This window comes from Betta splendens, chromosome 21 (assembly GCF_900634795.4).
Source record: "Betta splendens chromosome 21, fBetSpl5.4, whole genome shotgun sequence".
In the NCBI taxonomy this organism is placed as follows: domain Eukaryota; kingdom Metazoa; phylum Chordata; class Actinopteri; order Anabantiformes; family Osphronemidae; genus Betta; species Betta splendens.
Window position 1 is genome coordinate 4,867,537 of NC_040899.1, and position 15,013 is coordinate 4,882,549.

The 15,013-nt window shown below is 43.8% G+C and overlaps 2 protein-coding genes across 3 annotated transcripts; both read left to right on the forward strand.

Moving 5' to 3' along the window:
- Positions 1-982: 982 nt before the first annotated feature.
- Positions 983-11,637, forward strand: med14 (mediator complex subunit 14). Of its 2 annotated transcripts, XM_029137315.3 has the most exons (29): positions 983-1,416; positions 1,850-1,876; positions 1,975-2,080; positions 2,199-2,372; positions 2,507-2,636; positions 2,720-2,848; positions 2,985-3,092; positions 3,982-4,114; positions 4,276-4,426; positions 4,539-4,650; positions 4,743-4,868; positions 5,050-5,128; positions 5,562-5,721; positions 5,847-6,041; positions 6,180-6,314; positions 6,419-6,495; positions 6,609-6,769; positions 6,948-7,094; positions 7,223-7,467; positions 7,656-7,925; positions 8,045-8,291; positions 8,885-9,007; positions 9,186-9,362; positions 9,473-9,711; positions 9,800-9,979; positions 10,089-10,196; positions 10,446-10,571; positions 10,663-10,852; positions 10,949-11,637. In XM_029137315.3, exons 1-29 carry the CDS (start codon positions 1,241-1,243, stop codon positions 11,020-11,022), a joined length of 4,305 nt encoding a protein of 1,434 aa, XP_028993148.1. In that variant the 5' UTR covers positions 983-1,240; the 3' UTR covers positions 11,023-11,637. The 2 variants fall into 2 exon arrangements, with proteins under 2 accessions (XP_028993148.1, XP_028993149.1); XM_029137316.3 differs by lacking the exon at positions 8,885-9,007.
- Positions 11,638-12,406: 769 nt separating this feature from the next.
- On the forward strand, positions 12,407-14,583 carry si:ch211-218d20.15 (uncharacterized). The gene is made up of 8 exons (XM_029137842.3): positions 12,407-12,841; positions 13,087-13,205; positions 13,348-13,408; positions 13,488-13,555; positions 13,624-13,726; positions 13,818-13,936; positions 14,029-14,174; positions 14,251-14,583. Exons 1-8 carry the CDS (start codon positions 12,781-12,783, stop codon positions 14,357-14,359), a joined length of 786 nt encoding a protein of 261 aa, XP_028993675.1. The 5' UTR covers positions 12,407-12,780; the 3' UTR covers positions 14,360-14,583.
- Positions 14,584-15,013: the final 430 nt, after the last annotated feature.

A 15,013-nucleotide genomic window follows, 5' to 3' on the forward strand; every position in this document is an offset into this window, starting at 1 on the left:
AGAACTATGAGAACAAGTAAAACACCAATAGAATAAAATAAAATAGGCACACGATATCTAATAAGATGTAATAAACACTTGCAGACATATAATGCTAAAGTTAAATAGAATAAATTGAATAAAGTATACTTTAAAGAGTCATTAGAGCTGAATCTCCTGCTTCTATGCTCCTAAGATGAGACAGCAAAAACAGGGCCAATAATGATTAAATCATAAGCTAGTAAATGCATCACTTAGTCCACCTCCCATTCTCTACTTGGTTTTAAAAGATAGTTTCCCAACATAAGTAAGATACGCACCACTAATCCATTAGGAGGTAAAGCATTAAAGTATTTCTTGTCTGTAGCTTAAGTAGCGAAAGGCAGTAAATACAGAAAAAAGGAAGACCAAAATGCATCATTTCAAACTTGGTTCCTTTTTTAGGTCACCTTGAATAAAACCTGATAAGGATTACCTGCCCGTGCATGCAGATATGCAGCACAACAGAAACAAAATGATACCGAAAGATGTTAGGATTTCATAATGTCATCAAACGTTTGAATATACAGTATATCTATTATAAAGCAGATATTAAAGATGAGGAAAGATGGGGCAAGGCAAAAAGGTGTTTACACATTTAACATTAACTATGGAGCAGAGTAAAATACATATACTGTTTTAGCTGCACAGTATAAGATCATATTGACAATGTTTTATTTCAATTATTTTATTATATTTTGATATAATAAGAAAAATCATTAAGAACAAAAACATGCTAACGTAATTAGGTAATTAGTTGAAGTCCTAAATAAACATATAGCTTTACTTCAAACAGCTAGAAGGGCTAAATGCTACATTAATATTATTACTTGAGTAATACAACTGCAATGGTACAATTTATGCCTTTTCTACAATAGATACTTTTACTTTATATAGACAGCAATATACTTCGGAAGAGACCGTGGTGACTGTCGTTCCTCTGGGCTCCTGTCTGGGTTTTCTTAACAGCCGGGTTCATGCTAATCACTCCCGACAGCAAAGATGGCGGCCGAGCGGCGTTGACTCTGCTCCGCAAGAAGCTAGTCAGTTCGGGGCATTAGTTGCGTTTTCGGCACAGCAAGGAAGCCAAGTTCATACTAATAAAGCTGTCGCTTCAGAGACATGTTGTGAGGCTGTGAGGAGGTCTTTCCGCAGGGAGCTAGCCGCTACAAGTCTTTAATTTCGCTTGTGCCTCGCCGTAGCTAACTGTCGTCATTGTAAAATGGCTCCGGTGCAGATCGGGTCAGATGGGCAGCTCGTCCCGCTTGGAGGACCGGTGGTCTCCGCTCAGCAGCAGGCACCCCCCGGTGCCCCCGCTACTCAGGGGGTTCGACTGAGCCTCCTAATTGAGTTTCTTCTCCAGAGGACCTACCATGAAATTACGCTGCTGGCGGAACTGTAAGTGACGTTTTAGCATCTGAGCTAGGCCTTAAGCTAGCTGGGCTAGTGGCGGGCTAATTGGCTAACATCCGTTTTCTTATAGAATGCTGCTCCTCCGGGCTCCCACATATTCATAACAGTGTTATTAGCAGTACACCCCTGGTACTAATCTAGAAGTGGGAGATGCTTTATGGTGTATGTGATGAAAATCAAACAACACATGTTACTTTTGAAAAGAGGCGTATAGGTAAACAATGCAGTGTTTCTGTCAAGGGTAGTAGCTGATGGTGAGTTATTGAGGATAAAGTAGTGCGTAAATATGTGGGAAACAACCTTTCCATTCAGGTTCACAGTTCAGGTTGGCGTCATAACGGATCCATGGATGCAGTGACTTTCTAAAATTAATGTACATAAGTGATCAACTAATGTTTTATGTTTCATTTTGTTTTAGACTTCCTAGAAAAGCAGACATGGAAAGGTATGGCTCTAAAATCAGTCTCTTCACCCATAACCATCTAACTAAGCAAATACATGTTAAGCTGTTTTTATTTTGTACTAACTCTTGTTTCATTGTAGGAAAATTGAGATTGTCCAGTTTGCCAGGCGGACCAGGCAGTTGTTCGTGCGTCTGCTAGCCCTGGTGAAGTGGGCAAGCAATGCAGGCAAAGTTGAGAAGTGTGCGGTAGGCTTTGTTTTTACTTCCCTAACCCTATATTGATAGGTCTTTGTAATACCCTTTAAATGTCCTTGGGAAACATTTTGTGAGAACACTTAAAGACCATGCTTACTCTTTCTCTCAGATGATTTCCAGCTTTCTAGACCAGCAGACCATCCTGTTTGTGGATACAGCTGACAGGCTTGCACTGCTGGCCAGAGATGCCCTGGTCCATGCTCGTTTACCCAGCTTTGCCATCCCCTTTGCTATTGATGTGCTAACCACAGGGTCTTACCCACGCCTGCCCACATGTATACGAGTAAGTTTATTAATCTTTCTTTTCTGGCAGCTAACACTTGGGTCTTGATGTTGAAGAAAAGATGTTGGAAGATCAAAACATTGACTTCAGACAAGTTTTCTTTTAGTACAGATGTTTCTGTATCTACTTTGTAGGACAAAATCATTCCTCCAGACCCTATTACAAAGTCGGAGAAGCAGACTACACTAAATCAGCTTAATCAGATTCTACGACATCGTCTTGTCACCACAGACTTACCGCCCCAGCTAGCAAACCTCACAGTTGGTAAGCAGCTTTGTTGTATTTTCCCACATTTATGGTATTTCAGCTCAGTCGGACATGGTTGGCAAATTTTCATATTTCCACAGCCAATGGACGTGTAAAGTTTCGTGTCGAAGGAGAGTTTGAGGCTACTTTGACTGTGATGGGAGATGATCCTGATATTCCTTGGAGACTGCTAAAGCTGGAGATTCTAGTGGAAGACAAAGAAACAGGAGGTAAGGCATGCACTCATTTACCCTGCTGCACACTGCAGCACCACTAGCAATGTACTTAACTCCTAACCTCATCGCTTTTACTTGCTACTGGTTTCTTTTTTCCATTATTCTCACCCTCCCCTCTTCGTTTTGACAGATGGCCGAGCCTTGGTTCACAGTTTGCAGGTGAACTTCATCCATGAGTTGGTTCAGGCACGTCTGTGTGCAGACGAAAAACCGCTCCAGGACATGTACAACTGTTTGCGTATCCTTTCTTTGGTTTTATTTGTCTGTCTCTATACATACAGACATTTGGTAGAAAGTGTAGCTGCCTTGCCTCTAACAACTTGGCTTGTACCCCAGGATGCTGTGAATTACTGCAGCAGGATGGGGGTGGGAGGGGGTGCCTTGGAGCATACAGCATATTGACTGGACAAGTAGACGAGTGCCGCATTCCAATTAGAAACACAGCTGCTGGACTGCATCCTTTTTAACCACTTTTAAAATTATTATCAAAGAGCACAACCACCTCTTTGTTAGCCAAGTAAAGAGCAGTTCTGTTCTCACTAAAGGCAAAGACCCACTTCATGTTATGTGTAACTAATACTTTATGATGTGTTTCAACACCTGTGGACACATTTCATTCAATCATGAATGGAAAGCTACAGTTGGCTGAGTGGCATAATGGTACAGTCTCCAGACCTTTTGATATTGTCAGGTAGTGATAATTGTACCATCCATCACGCTGTTGCAACCTTTGATTAAAAATGAAGATTATTTATTGTGACTAGACGGACACCGCTTTTGTATGCAGTAAAATGTAGAGGAAAACAAGTGCTTGCTAGTGTTCAAGCGAACATCAAAGGTCCTAATCAAGCATGCAAGCTGAGCACAATCGTGCTTAATCACAATGCTAATCAGTACATCTCTGCTCTGCCTTTCCCGCGTCACGGTTAGCAGTGCAGTTTACTGTGTGAAAGAGAGGCCTGTGTTGGGCACAAACAGCCCTTTTACTAACAAAGTGTGCCTGTTCTGGGGATATGTATGTAAGTGTGTTTTGAATATCAATGGAAAGGTGTTTAAAATGCTTTATCTTGCTTCGTCTTGACATGGTATTTTCCCACACTGTTATTTCTTTAACTGCTTTGTTTTAGACTCCTTCTGTCTGTCACTGCAGCTAGAGGTACTTCACTCTCAGACACTAATGCTGATCAGAGAGCGATGGGGAGACCTGGTGCAGGAGGAGAGATATGTGCCTGCAAAGTACCTTACACTTAGTGTTTGGAAGTAAGATTATTATTATTATTATTATTATTATTATTATTATTATTATTATAAATACATTCTTAAGCATATACACAGAATTATGAAAAGCATGTGAAGCATGTTACTTCTAATTGATTTTGACACATTCCTTATTCCTATCTTCCTTTCATTTGTTTCTACAGCCAACAGGTTTTGGGTAGGAAAACTGGTACAGCATCTGTACATAAAGTCACAATCAAGATTGATGAATCTGATGGATCTAAGCCATTGCAAATATCTCATGAGCCTCCTCTCCCTGCCTGTGACTCCAGGTTAATGGAGAGAGCTATGAAGGTAAAGTGGACCTGTTCAACAGAAGCCGAAGTCTAATATAAATATGGGTCATTATGGCTTTTTGTATGGAGACCATACAATTGAACAATGTTTACTTACACTCATTCTCCAGATTGATCATCTGTCAGTGGAGAAGCTTTTGATTGACAGTGTACATGCGCGGTCTCATCAGAAACTACAGGAACTGAAGGCCATACTAAAGGCCAGCAATCCTAGTGATAACTGTATGTATTAGATTTTTTTTCTTTACGGTTTATTGTGATAGAATTTGACTTTTGGTGTTAACTAAGTATTTTTTTTGTCTTGTTTATTTCAGCGTTTGTTGAGACTGCATTACCTACGCTCGTTATTCCAATACTTGAGCCCTGTGGTCGTTCAGAGTGCTTACATATTTTTGTAGACCTGCACTCTGGCATGTTCCAGCCAATGCTTTATGGATTAGGTAAGTTAACTCGTACTCTTTGTTTTTTCTCCATTGTGTTGACCCTAGCGAGTGTAGGAGGAGCTTTAATTAGAGGCTTTCTGTATAAAAAGAGGGAAAATAATAGTTAGTAATAGTTAGTCTACTTTTTTCCTTTTTGTATTCTCCGCCTTGTGAATGTTCTCTGGTGTGTTTTGTCTAGATCAGTCCATGCTGGATGAAATTGAAAAGACCATTAATGATGATATGAAGCGCATTATATCTTGGCTTCAGCAACTAAAGTAAGTAGTTTACAACGTTCACAGCGAACAATATGAAATACATTTTGAGAGTGGTTGCAGTTTGGTGGCGAACAATAATGGAGAGTAAATAATCAACAGTCGGAGCCAAAGTCTAACACTTGCTTCTGACTTGAGGAAACTGTCAGTAGAAACACTCGGTTTAGCAAGTGGCAAGATGAGTGTTAAGAACTGCCGGGGCTAATATAGCGTGATCACACACATCGATAAAAAGCAGCTGGCAGTATCTGTCCTGTCATGAATCATTAGGCCTGACAGTATGCTGTCTACACGCTCAAATGTAACTAAACAGTTTCATTCCATCAGCTAAAACAAGAGTAGCATGTTGGTGGGAATAAATAAGCTTTGTACTGCATTGATCAGCTCCAAAACCTGGCTTTCATTTTGAGATGGGCTCTCTCCCTCCCTCTTTCAGGTTCTGGTTGGGGGAGCAGCGTTGCCGGCAGTCTGTGAAGCACCTTCCCACTGTGTGCACCGATGTCCTACACCTGTCCAATACAGCCTCTCACCCTGTTGGCAACTTGTCGAAACACAAACTCTTCATCAAACTCACACGTCTTCCGCACTATTACATTGTAAGTTCACCAATCTGCTTATTGGCAAAAAGGGCTGAAATAAAACTCATTCATTAAGGAGTTTTCATTTACCTTGTCTTGGCTTTTGAACTTTTCTCATTTGTTCTTTTTGTCCCTTTTCGTAGGTGGTGGAAATGCTTGAAGTGCCTAGCTGTCCCACTTCGTTGCAGTACAAGTACTCCTTCCTATCTGTGTCTCAGTTGGAAGGAGATGACGGACCTATGTGTGCACAGCTTCTACAACATTTTAAACCCAACCTCAAACATCTTGTGCAGGATACTACAGCAGGAAAATTGGTCAGACCTGGGACCAAGAGAAAGGTAGTCATAAGTACAGTTATGTGCCATTAACAATACAACACAATACAACAAGGATGGTGCTGCCATTATTTAAAATAGCCAAGTTTTTGTGTGGAGCATTTTTACAGGCTCAGCCATAAAAATAAAACTTTCTGTTAGATATCTGGAGAACAGACGGACCCAGAGCCAAAGAAGCCCAAGCGTTCTGGGGAAATGTGTGCCTTCAACAAGGAGCTTGCTCACCTCGTGGCGATGTGTGACACCAACATGCCTTTTATTGGTCTCAGAACAGAGGTGAGTCACTGTACGGTCCTACCTAAAAACTGCACTTTAAACAAAAGAGTATTTGTCTGTTTATTTCGGCTGACTATGTAACTTTCTGCTCTGTCTGTGATTAGATGTCTAACATGGAGATTCCTAACCAGGGTGTACAAGTGGAGGGAGATGGCAGTAGTCACGCAATACGTCTGCTGAAGTAATACAGAAGGCCATGATGTCATACACATGCTTTTAGGCTCACAATATTTAAATTTTAGTCAACATTGCCACCCTGACTCAATTCTTTTGCTGTTTTATGTTCTTTGGCAGGATACCTCCGTGTAAAGGTGTAGGAGAGGAGACCAGGAAAGCTTTAGAGCGTTCACTTCTGGACTGCACCTTCCGCCTGCAGGGCAGGAACAATCGAACATGGGTTGCTGAACTTGTGCTGGCCAACTGCCCTCTCAACAGCACACACAGCAAAGAGCAAGGTATCAACCATAGCAAAGTAGAGGCATGTTTTAAAAAGAACAAAAATGATTTGCTAATTACTTTAGCAGTTAACTAGACTAAATTTAAATAGATTTGTATGGAAAGCTTTACATACTTTGCCTAATTAAAAGCATAATAATTGACATTTTCATCAACACAAGCTATTTGCACTTTCAGCCACAACTAGACATGTGTATCTGACCTATGAAAACCCTCTGTCGGAGCCAGTGGGTGGGCGAAAGGTGGTAGAGATGTTCCTTAATGACTGGAATGCCATCAGTCAGCTCTACCAGTGTGTTCTTAACTTCTCCTGTGCCCTGCCAGGTATGAGCCTGCTCGTTTCCACTTAATAACAGTTCCTTAATAATCTTAATAATTCCTGTTAACGTTTGATCCCAAGTCGGTGTTAAACTAATGCTCTTTAACAATCCAATGTAATGTTGTCCTTCCAGAGATGCCGTCTTATCTGAACCTCTTCTCAGAGGTGCGTCTCTATAACTACCGTAAGCTGGTGCTGTGCTACGGCATTACCAAGGGCAGCTCTGTCACCATCCAGTGGAACTCTGGCAGCCACCGCTTCCACCTCGGCCTGGGCACCGTGGGCCCCAACTCTGGCTGCTCTAACTGCCACAATATCATCCTCCACCAGCTACAGGAGATGTTTAACAAGAACCCCAATGTGATGCAGCTGCTCCAGGTACCACATTAGCACAACCATTCAGAGCCAGAGCATGCATGCCATCTTATTAGATGAGGTGTTGGTTTAACCTTTTGTCTATTGAACTGCTGTGTAAATGGGGCCTTTATATCAGTGGACAGTGTATTTTCTCCTTACTAGGGGGCTTCCTTTCATTTTCTGACCATGTTTCTAATTATCTGTTGCAGGTGCTTTTTGACACACTGGCCCCTCTGAATTCTATCAACAAGCTACCAACAGTGCCCATGCTGGGCTTGACCCAGCGCACGAACACTGCCTACCAGTGCTTCTCCATCCTTCCCCAGTCACCCACACACCTCCGTCTGGCTTTTCGAAACATGTACTGCATTGACATCTACTGCCGTAGTCGTGGAGTAGTGGCCATCAGAGACGGAGCCTACAGTATGTTTGACAACACAAAGATTGTCGAAGGTTTCTACCCTGCTCCAGGACTCAAGGTATACCAGCCTTTAAGTGATATGCTGTAAATGTTTAGGCATGTTAGCCTAAACTGGAAGACAGTCAGACTTACACCAGTCAATTATCTTATGCTCTTTTTTTTCTCTACCATCTTTAGACATTCCTGAACATGTTCGTAGACAGCAATCAGGATGCTCGCAGACGCTCTGTCAATGAAGATGATAACCCACCCTCACCCGTAGGAGTAGACATGATGGACAGTCTGATCAACCAGCTTCCGCATCAACAGCAGCTGCAAACACCCAGAGGGGGTCCAGGAGGTGTATATCCCCCTCTGACTTCGCCACCAAATTACCTCCCTAATGTAACTCCCTCACCATCCATGATGCCAACACAGTCGCCAGGTAAAGCAAATATTGTTAGCTTTTTTGTATGTGTGAGTAAAAGCTTCTTGTATTGTGTCACCTGCGCTTGCCAAGCTGCCACAAAGCATTACGATCAATAAAGCGTTGCCTTTTAATAGATCATGTTCATGTCATCAAGCTTCCTATTGACAGTTTATTGTTGCGAGCTCAAATTGTGTGTATGTCGGAGCATAAGCGGAGCAGCAACCACGTGTGCCCATTTTAATCCTTAATTCATGAGATCAGCTTCTTCATCGTGTAGCAAACACACACCGCACAGCCAGGAAACAAAGGATGCTTTTAGTCTTTCTCCTCCCATTCCTCCATCTCAGCCCACAGCCCTTCCTCCCAGCTTTAGTGTGTGTGTGTGTGTGTGTGTGTGTGTGTGTGTGTGTGTGTGTGTGTGTGTGTGTGTGTGTGTGTGTGTGTGTGTGTGTGTGTGTGTGTGTGTGTGTGTGTGTGTGTGTGTGTGTGTGTGTGTGTGTGTGTGTGTGTGTGTGTGTGTGTGTGTGTGTGTGTGTGTGTGTGTGTGTGTAAGGTAAACTTGTCAACCTCTGAGTCTGACGAGCCCTTTGGTGTGTGTATGTGTGCAGGGAACATCCATACCTCTGGCTCCCCTAGTGGAGCTCTCAGGGCACCCTCTCCTTTCGGGCCCACCCCGTCTCCGTCTTCTCTGGGCATAGCCATGGGTCAGACCAGCTTTGCCAGTCCCCACGGTAAGCATAAGGGTGATTGACGGAGCACTGGTAATTCTGGTCTGCTGGGAAAGGGCTGAAATAGGCTGAACGTCAAACTAGACATAATAAAGCATATATAAGAAATAGTCTGTAAGTTGTGGGCACACAGTGGTGAATGTATATTTATGTGTTACTAATAGTACCTTCTGCACTCCAGGAGCTTTGGACCCCAGCTCTCCATATCCCATGGTGTCTCCCAGCCACAGGGGCCAGTGGCCTGGCTCACCCCAGGTTTCAGGGCCTTCTCCAGGGGCAAGGATCCATGGCATGTCTCCTGGCAACCCTTCGCTGCACTCGCCAATCCCTGACCCTCATTCTCCACGTGCTGGCTCCAGTAAGTACTGCTTCATCCAGTATTGTCTCAAATCATTAAAAAAATATTATTCATGTTATCGATTTTTGTGCAAAACATGTTTACACACAAGTGTTTCTACTTTGTTTTAGGTTCACAAGTCATGCCTACCAGTATGCCTCCACCCCGCTTGCTACCTCAGCGCCCCTGGGCTGCCTCCATTCCTACAATCCTCACCCACAATGCCTTGAATGTTCTTCTGCTACCCTCACCCACTCCCTGCCTTGTGCCAGGCCTGGCAGGAAGCTACCTCTGCTCGCCACTGGAGCGCTTTCTAGGCTCAGTTATCATGAGACGCCACCTGCAGAGGATTATCCAGCAGGAAGCAAACGTGAGTGCTAAACAAATCAACCTCATTTGGAAAATGGAAAATATATAGCTTTGCTCATCTCTCGCTTGCCCTTCTCTCTTTCCTGCAGTTGTCTATCGTCAACTCTAATGAGCCAGGGGTGATCATGTTCAAAACAGACGTGCTCAAATGTCGCGTGGCTCTTAACCCTAAGAATTACCAGACACTGCAGCTGAAAGTGACTCCTGAAAATACAGGTCCCTGGTCCCAGGAGGAGCTTCAAGTGCTGGAGAGGTTCTTTGAGACACGAGTATGTGCAAAGCTATTCAAAAGCTCAAGTGTAAAATATATGTAAAGCTTTTTTCTCAACAAATCAGTGTTAGTTAGTAAGTTAGTAATTGAGGCTCTATTGCCCACAGGTTGCTGGTCCTCCCTTCAAATACAACACTCTGAACGCCTTCACTAAGCTGCTGGGGGCACCCACTAACATTCTTAGGGACTGTGTGCGCATCATGAGGCTTGAACTGGTGGGTTGCTTGTTTGTTTATAAGAACTGTTGCCACGTTCATATATGTCATTGTTATTTTTGAGCCTTATCAAGCCTTCCCTCGCAAGGTACAAACTGAATGAATCCTATGATACACATACTGAAGCAATGCCACCACACATCTCCCACCTTGCAGTGAAATCTGTGAAATGATAGTCGCAGTACAGAACGAAAACATGCGTGTGTCTGCTGCGTGCTTTAAAAGCATTGTCCGTCTCCCTCCCTGCAGTTCCCTGACCAGACTTCAGAGCTAAGGTGGAATGTCCAGTTTTGCCTCACCATCCCGCCCAGTGCTCCCCCCATCGCCCCTCCTGGAACCATCGCTGTGGTGCTGAAGTCCAAGATGCTCTTCTTTGTAAGTAAATGGGCCACAGGTCCCAAACCCATGCAGCATCTTTTATAACGCACTAACCAAATGTGTCCGGTGTGTTCTTTTTGTTTCACAGCTGCAACTTACCCAGCGTATTCCAGTGCCCCAGGACCCAATGAGCATTATCGTGCCTATTGTGTACGACATGGCCACAGGCCTCACTCAGCAGGCTGACATCCCCAGACAACACAGCTCCTCAGGGGCTGCAGCACTAATGGTCTCCAATATTCTGAAGAGGTTCAGTGAGGTGCACCCCGCCAGACAGGGTGAGAAACAGAACCCCTAATATTAATATATAATAACTCTCTGTGTCTGTTACGATAGGACTTTGCTAACACTGGCTGCCGTCTCTCTCTTTGTAGGTGAATGCACCATCTTTGCCTCTGTTCATGAGCTGATGGCCAACCTCACTCTGCCCCCTGGCACTAGACAGTAGAAGGGCTAATAAAGCTCAACTGGATCTTCATAAAGGCAAAGTGCCCATCCCTAAGAGGAACCAGAATAAGAACTGTGGTGTTAAATATCAACCTCTGCTTGAGCCCTTGTTCATTTGAGCTGTTGAGATGTCCTGTCATTGACCACAGTCCTCATCAAAGTTTACAGAGGGCTTGGATCACCTGTTGCTGTGAATCTTGGTCATTTGATGCAAAGGATATAAATGTTGTTTTCTTCCTCCAGGTGCACTTGTAAACAAAATTATCTATTGAAAATAAGGTTGTTTACTTAACTATGTATATTATTGTATATTTGAATGTTGAAAAGAATCAGGGGAGGTAGACTTTTGCTAGAGCTTTTTTGCCATACTGATATTATTGTAGTATCAGGACATGTATACCTTAGCACACTATTTAAATGTTTTCTTGCCTTTATTTTGTCGCAACCTGGATTTTTATTTCAAACTCTCACTTTGGATACTGTAAAAATGTGACAACCTTTATAAGCCAAGTATTTTATTAAGACCCGTTTCAAGTCATGATTGAAGGATTTAAGACTTGTCTGACTTTGCTATTTAATAATAAACCAAGCTCACAGTTGGTTCGGGCTCCCGGGATCCTGTTGCAATCATCAAAGATCATTTAACATGGTACACGTAGCTATAACACACTAAAATACGTAGCAGGCGTACTGAATGTTGGCAACTAAATGTCCGTAAAGCATCACCAGTAAAATATCTGAAGTACAACCACAGCTCCTTCTACGGTCCTGTATCCATCATTGAACTGATGTTGCAGCTGCTTTTACATTTAAGTCTAGATTCTGGGATTTCAGTAATTTGGCACAAATAGCCCCAAAATGTTAACTTACTAACTAACTTAAATTCATTTATACAATTTAAATAGAAATGCCTAATTGGATTTTATCAGTTCACATTTTAGATGAATAAGCAGTGAACATATAAATGTTAGCGGTATTAAATTCCTTATTATTTTATTGTATATTTTCTAAATGGGTCATATTTTAATAATTAAATACATGCTGCAAACAGGAAGATCTGATCAGCTCAATGACTGTGGATGCATAGCAGTACATAACTGTTGAATGACTGTTGGTGCTATTAACTTTGAGGATTTGCTGATATATTTATATGCATCGCACAATATTTTAGTTTTTGTTAGTCATAAACTGACTTTTTAAACCAATACTATATAGATTAACTTATAAAATGAAGAATAATTAATTAGTGAATGTTGGTTGCAGCAGTAAAAATTTGTTGAAGTTAAATCCCTCCTTATGCCTGTAGCAGATACCCGTGTGCTGAGACTGAATCCCAGGGATGCTGAGCTCCCCATCCTTAAAGCATGACGTCATAGTGAGAGAGCGTGGTCCTCATGGGGAGGGGGGCGTTCACAACCGCAGATCACACTGTGCATCACTCTTGTTGCAAAGGGCGTGGGCTTTTTTTGTACATTTCATCTTTCTCCAGAAGCTACATGGATCCCGGGCCAATGGATGATGCGTTCATCACCCTGCAGCTGCGTGTGAGCATCAAACTGCGGACGAGGAGACACCGCGGCGGCGTTCGTTTCTCCCGCCCGAACGTCTGACACTCGAACGCACCGCCGCCGTAGACGCGGGCGAAATGCAAGCACGCCAATAAGCCGATCTTTATTCGTCTCGAGCCTCCACGTCCACGGGCTTCATGCGGCCGCGCCAGCAGAGCAGGGCTGAGTGAAGAGGTGCGGCCGCCGCAGACATGGCCGCGAGGGCGTCGGAGCCGCTCCGTCAGCCGTGCGTTTACCACGACGCGTTCAAAGGTGAGCCCCAGCGCCGGCTCTTTATTCCAGGCGCCCGGACGCGCGCGTGCGGCTCCTTTCGACGCACTGACCACTCCCCTTCACTCCCGACACACGCACACACACACACACACACACACACACACACACACACACACACACACACACACACACACACACACACACACACACACACACTCCCACGGGATGAGATTTGTTTGTTGTGTGCCTGTTGTTGACGATGCGCTGCTCTCTGCGGTTGCCAGTGGAGCTCCAGGTGAGGAGACCCCTGATGCCGGTCCAGCTGAGTCCGGAGCAGGTGGGCCTGGAGATGCTGTGTCTGTGCGGGCAGCTGGATCTTCTCATCAGGGCACAGATGCAGCAGGTGGGCTGAGGAAAGCAATGAAATGTAGACTGTCTCACTGACTGCATATCAACCGAGGCAGCGTTGAACCCTGCAGCGTCAGCTTTAAACACATTCAAGCACCTTTATCCCTGCAACACTGTTCATGGTCCCTGTGCCACAGTTCCAGGAGCAGCTGGGTCAAGGCTGCAGCCCAGAGGAGGCCGACACCTTCCAGGCTCAAGGTGCGTGTGAAGATGAGGCGGTTCAATGAGACGCGAACGGCTCCCGCGTGTCTGACGTGTTTGTTCCGTATTGTTGAAGGGTCAGAGATTCTCGACCAGATGCTGCAGTGCCTTGAACATCTACCAAAGCCTATGCCACAGCTGGAGGTATCGGCCGAGCCGTCACTTACGTCACGCGTGTTCCTCAGCACACATTTAAAGCGTGTTTTCCTCAGGACTACCTGGACTTAATGGGGCTGTCAGCCATGTTTCCTCGCGTGGAGGTGTTTCTCATCCAGGGCAGCGCCGTGGACATGCTGGAGAAGCCGCCCATGGATGGTGAGAGAGGGCGAAGCCCAACCTGCAGCCAAAAGTCTTTGTTATAGTTCTATGATCCAAAGTCCAGCGTGACTAACGGTGCTTTCTGCAGAATACTTCTTCCACGTCGCCAAACTCAACCAGCTGCTGGTCCTGAGTCAGCAGCTGGAGGAAGACATCCGGCACCTTGGAAGTCATAAATACGTCGCCCACCAGCTCTCAGTTATTTACGTAAAAAGACCTTTCTAATTGTTCTGCGTGTGCTCGTTTCTGCGTGTTTCCTTTCGTCTAAAAGCTGCTGCCTCTTTTTAATGTCTTTTCAGCAAGTCGTCAGCTCTTTCAGAGGAATTCAGGTCTTCTCTGAAATCAAGAAAGACATTGAGGCCAACTTCAAACAGATGAAGCAGTCTCTAGTGGCGGAGGACGGCTCCAGACACGAGCCGCAGCTTTCTGCTCAATACATCACCTGGTGAGTTCACGTGCAGACGCTTGGAGAGCGATTAACGCAGCGGCTTTGACGTCACACGCCTGCTGGTTCTGTGTAGGATTTTAGGAATAACTCAAAGCTTGACGTCGGTGGTGCTGTCACTACCGGAGGAGCTGACGGACGACCTTCACCAGGCCGTGACCTTCGTGTCCCAGCTCCTGTCCTGACTCGACCCGACAAACGCTCCGATCCAAGGTGCTACACAGTGTGATTCAACCTGCTGTGAGATCAGAGTAAATCATCTACATTCTGTGTGGGTTTTGTTTCGTCCTTCTGACCCTTATTATTATGCTGTGGTGAGACACTTGTTTGGAGATGATTGTATGTTTGTTAAATCCCTATTTGCATGACTGTTTTTTAACCTCAAGTGGAATAAAAGTGAATAGGGACATGTCTGTGTGTGTCATCTTTTTATACATATACATACATATATCAAATAATTTCCTCTGGCATAGGCTTTTGTTTATTAGTTCAACAAAAGCACAATCATCACCCAGCATCAGTGTCAGCAGTGAAACATGAGAATGAAAGAGCAGAAATCAAACTCATCCAACTTCTTATCAATAAACAACCATTGCTGCTAAAGATATAAAATTTGGGTTTTATTTTAGTACAAAGCCCTATATTTTTTTACAAATATACTTGTAAACAAACTTAATTTCCAACTTTAACCTAATTATGTGAGATAAACTTGTCTCATATATAATTTCTTTTTCTTTCTCAATTTAGATGGTATTTTACAACTGTAATGTGTTTTCACGTCTCCTGATATTTTTTAAACTAGAATTTGTATTTATTGAAAAACTGACAAAAAATGACTT

What these genes read in the sequence shown, in the direction of transcription:
- med14 (XM_029137315.3), top strand. Translation starts at nt 1,241, where the DNA reads ATGGCTCCGGTGCAGATCGGGTCAGATGGGCAGCTCGTCCCGCTTGGA. An exon ending in GGAAGACAAAGAAACAGGAG is followed by an intron (nt 2,849 to 2,984) that starts GTAAGGCATGCA and finishes TCGTTTTGACAG; the next exon opens with ATGGCCGAGCCTTGGTTCAC. An exon ending in TAATGGAGAGAGCTATGAAG is followed by an intron (nt 4,427 to 4,538) that starts GTAAAGTGGACC and finishes CTCATTCTCCAG; the next exon opens with ATTGATCATCTGTCAGTGGA.
- si:ch211-218d20.15 (XM_029137842.3), top strand. Translation starts at nt 12,781, where the DNA reads ATGGCCGCGAGGGCGTCGGAGCCGCTCCGTCAGCCGTGCGTTTACCAC. An exon ending in GGAGAAGCCGCCCATGGATG is followed by an intron (nt 13,727 to 13,817) that starts GTGAGAGAGGGC and finishes TGCTTTCTGCAG; the next exon opens with AATACTTCTTCCACGTCGCC. An exon ending in ACCAGCTCTCAGTTATTTAC is followed by an intron (nt 13,937 to 14,028) that starts GTAAAAAGACCT and finishes ATGTCTTTTCAG; the next exon opens with CAAGTCGTCAGCTCTTTCAG.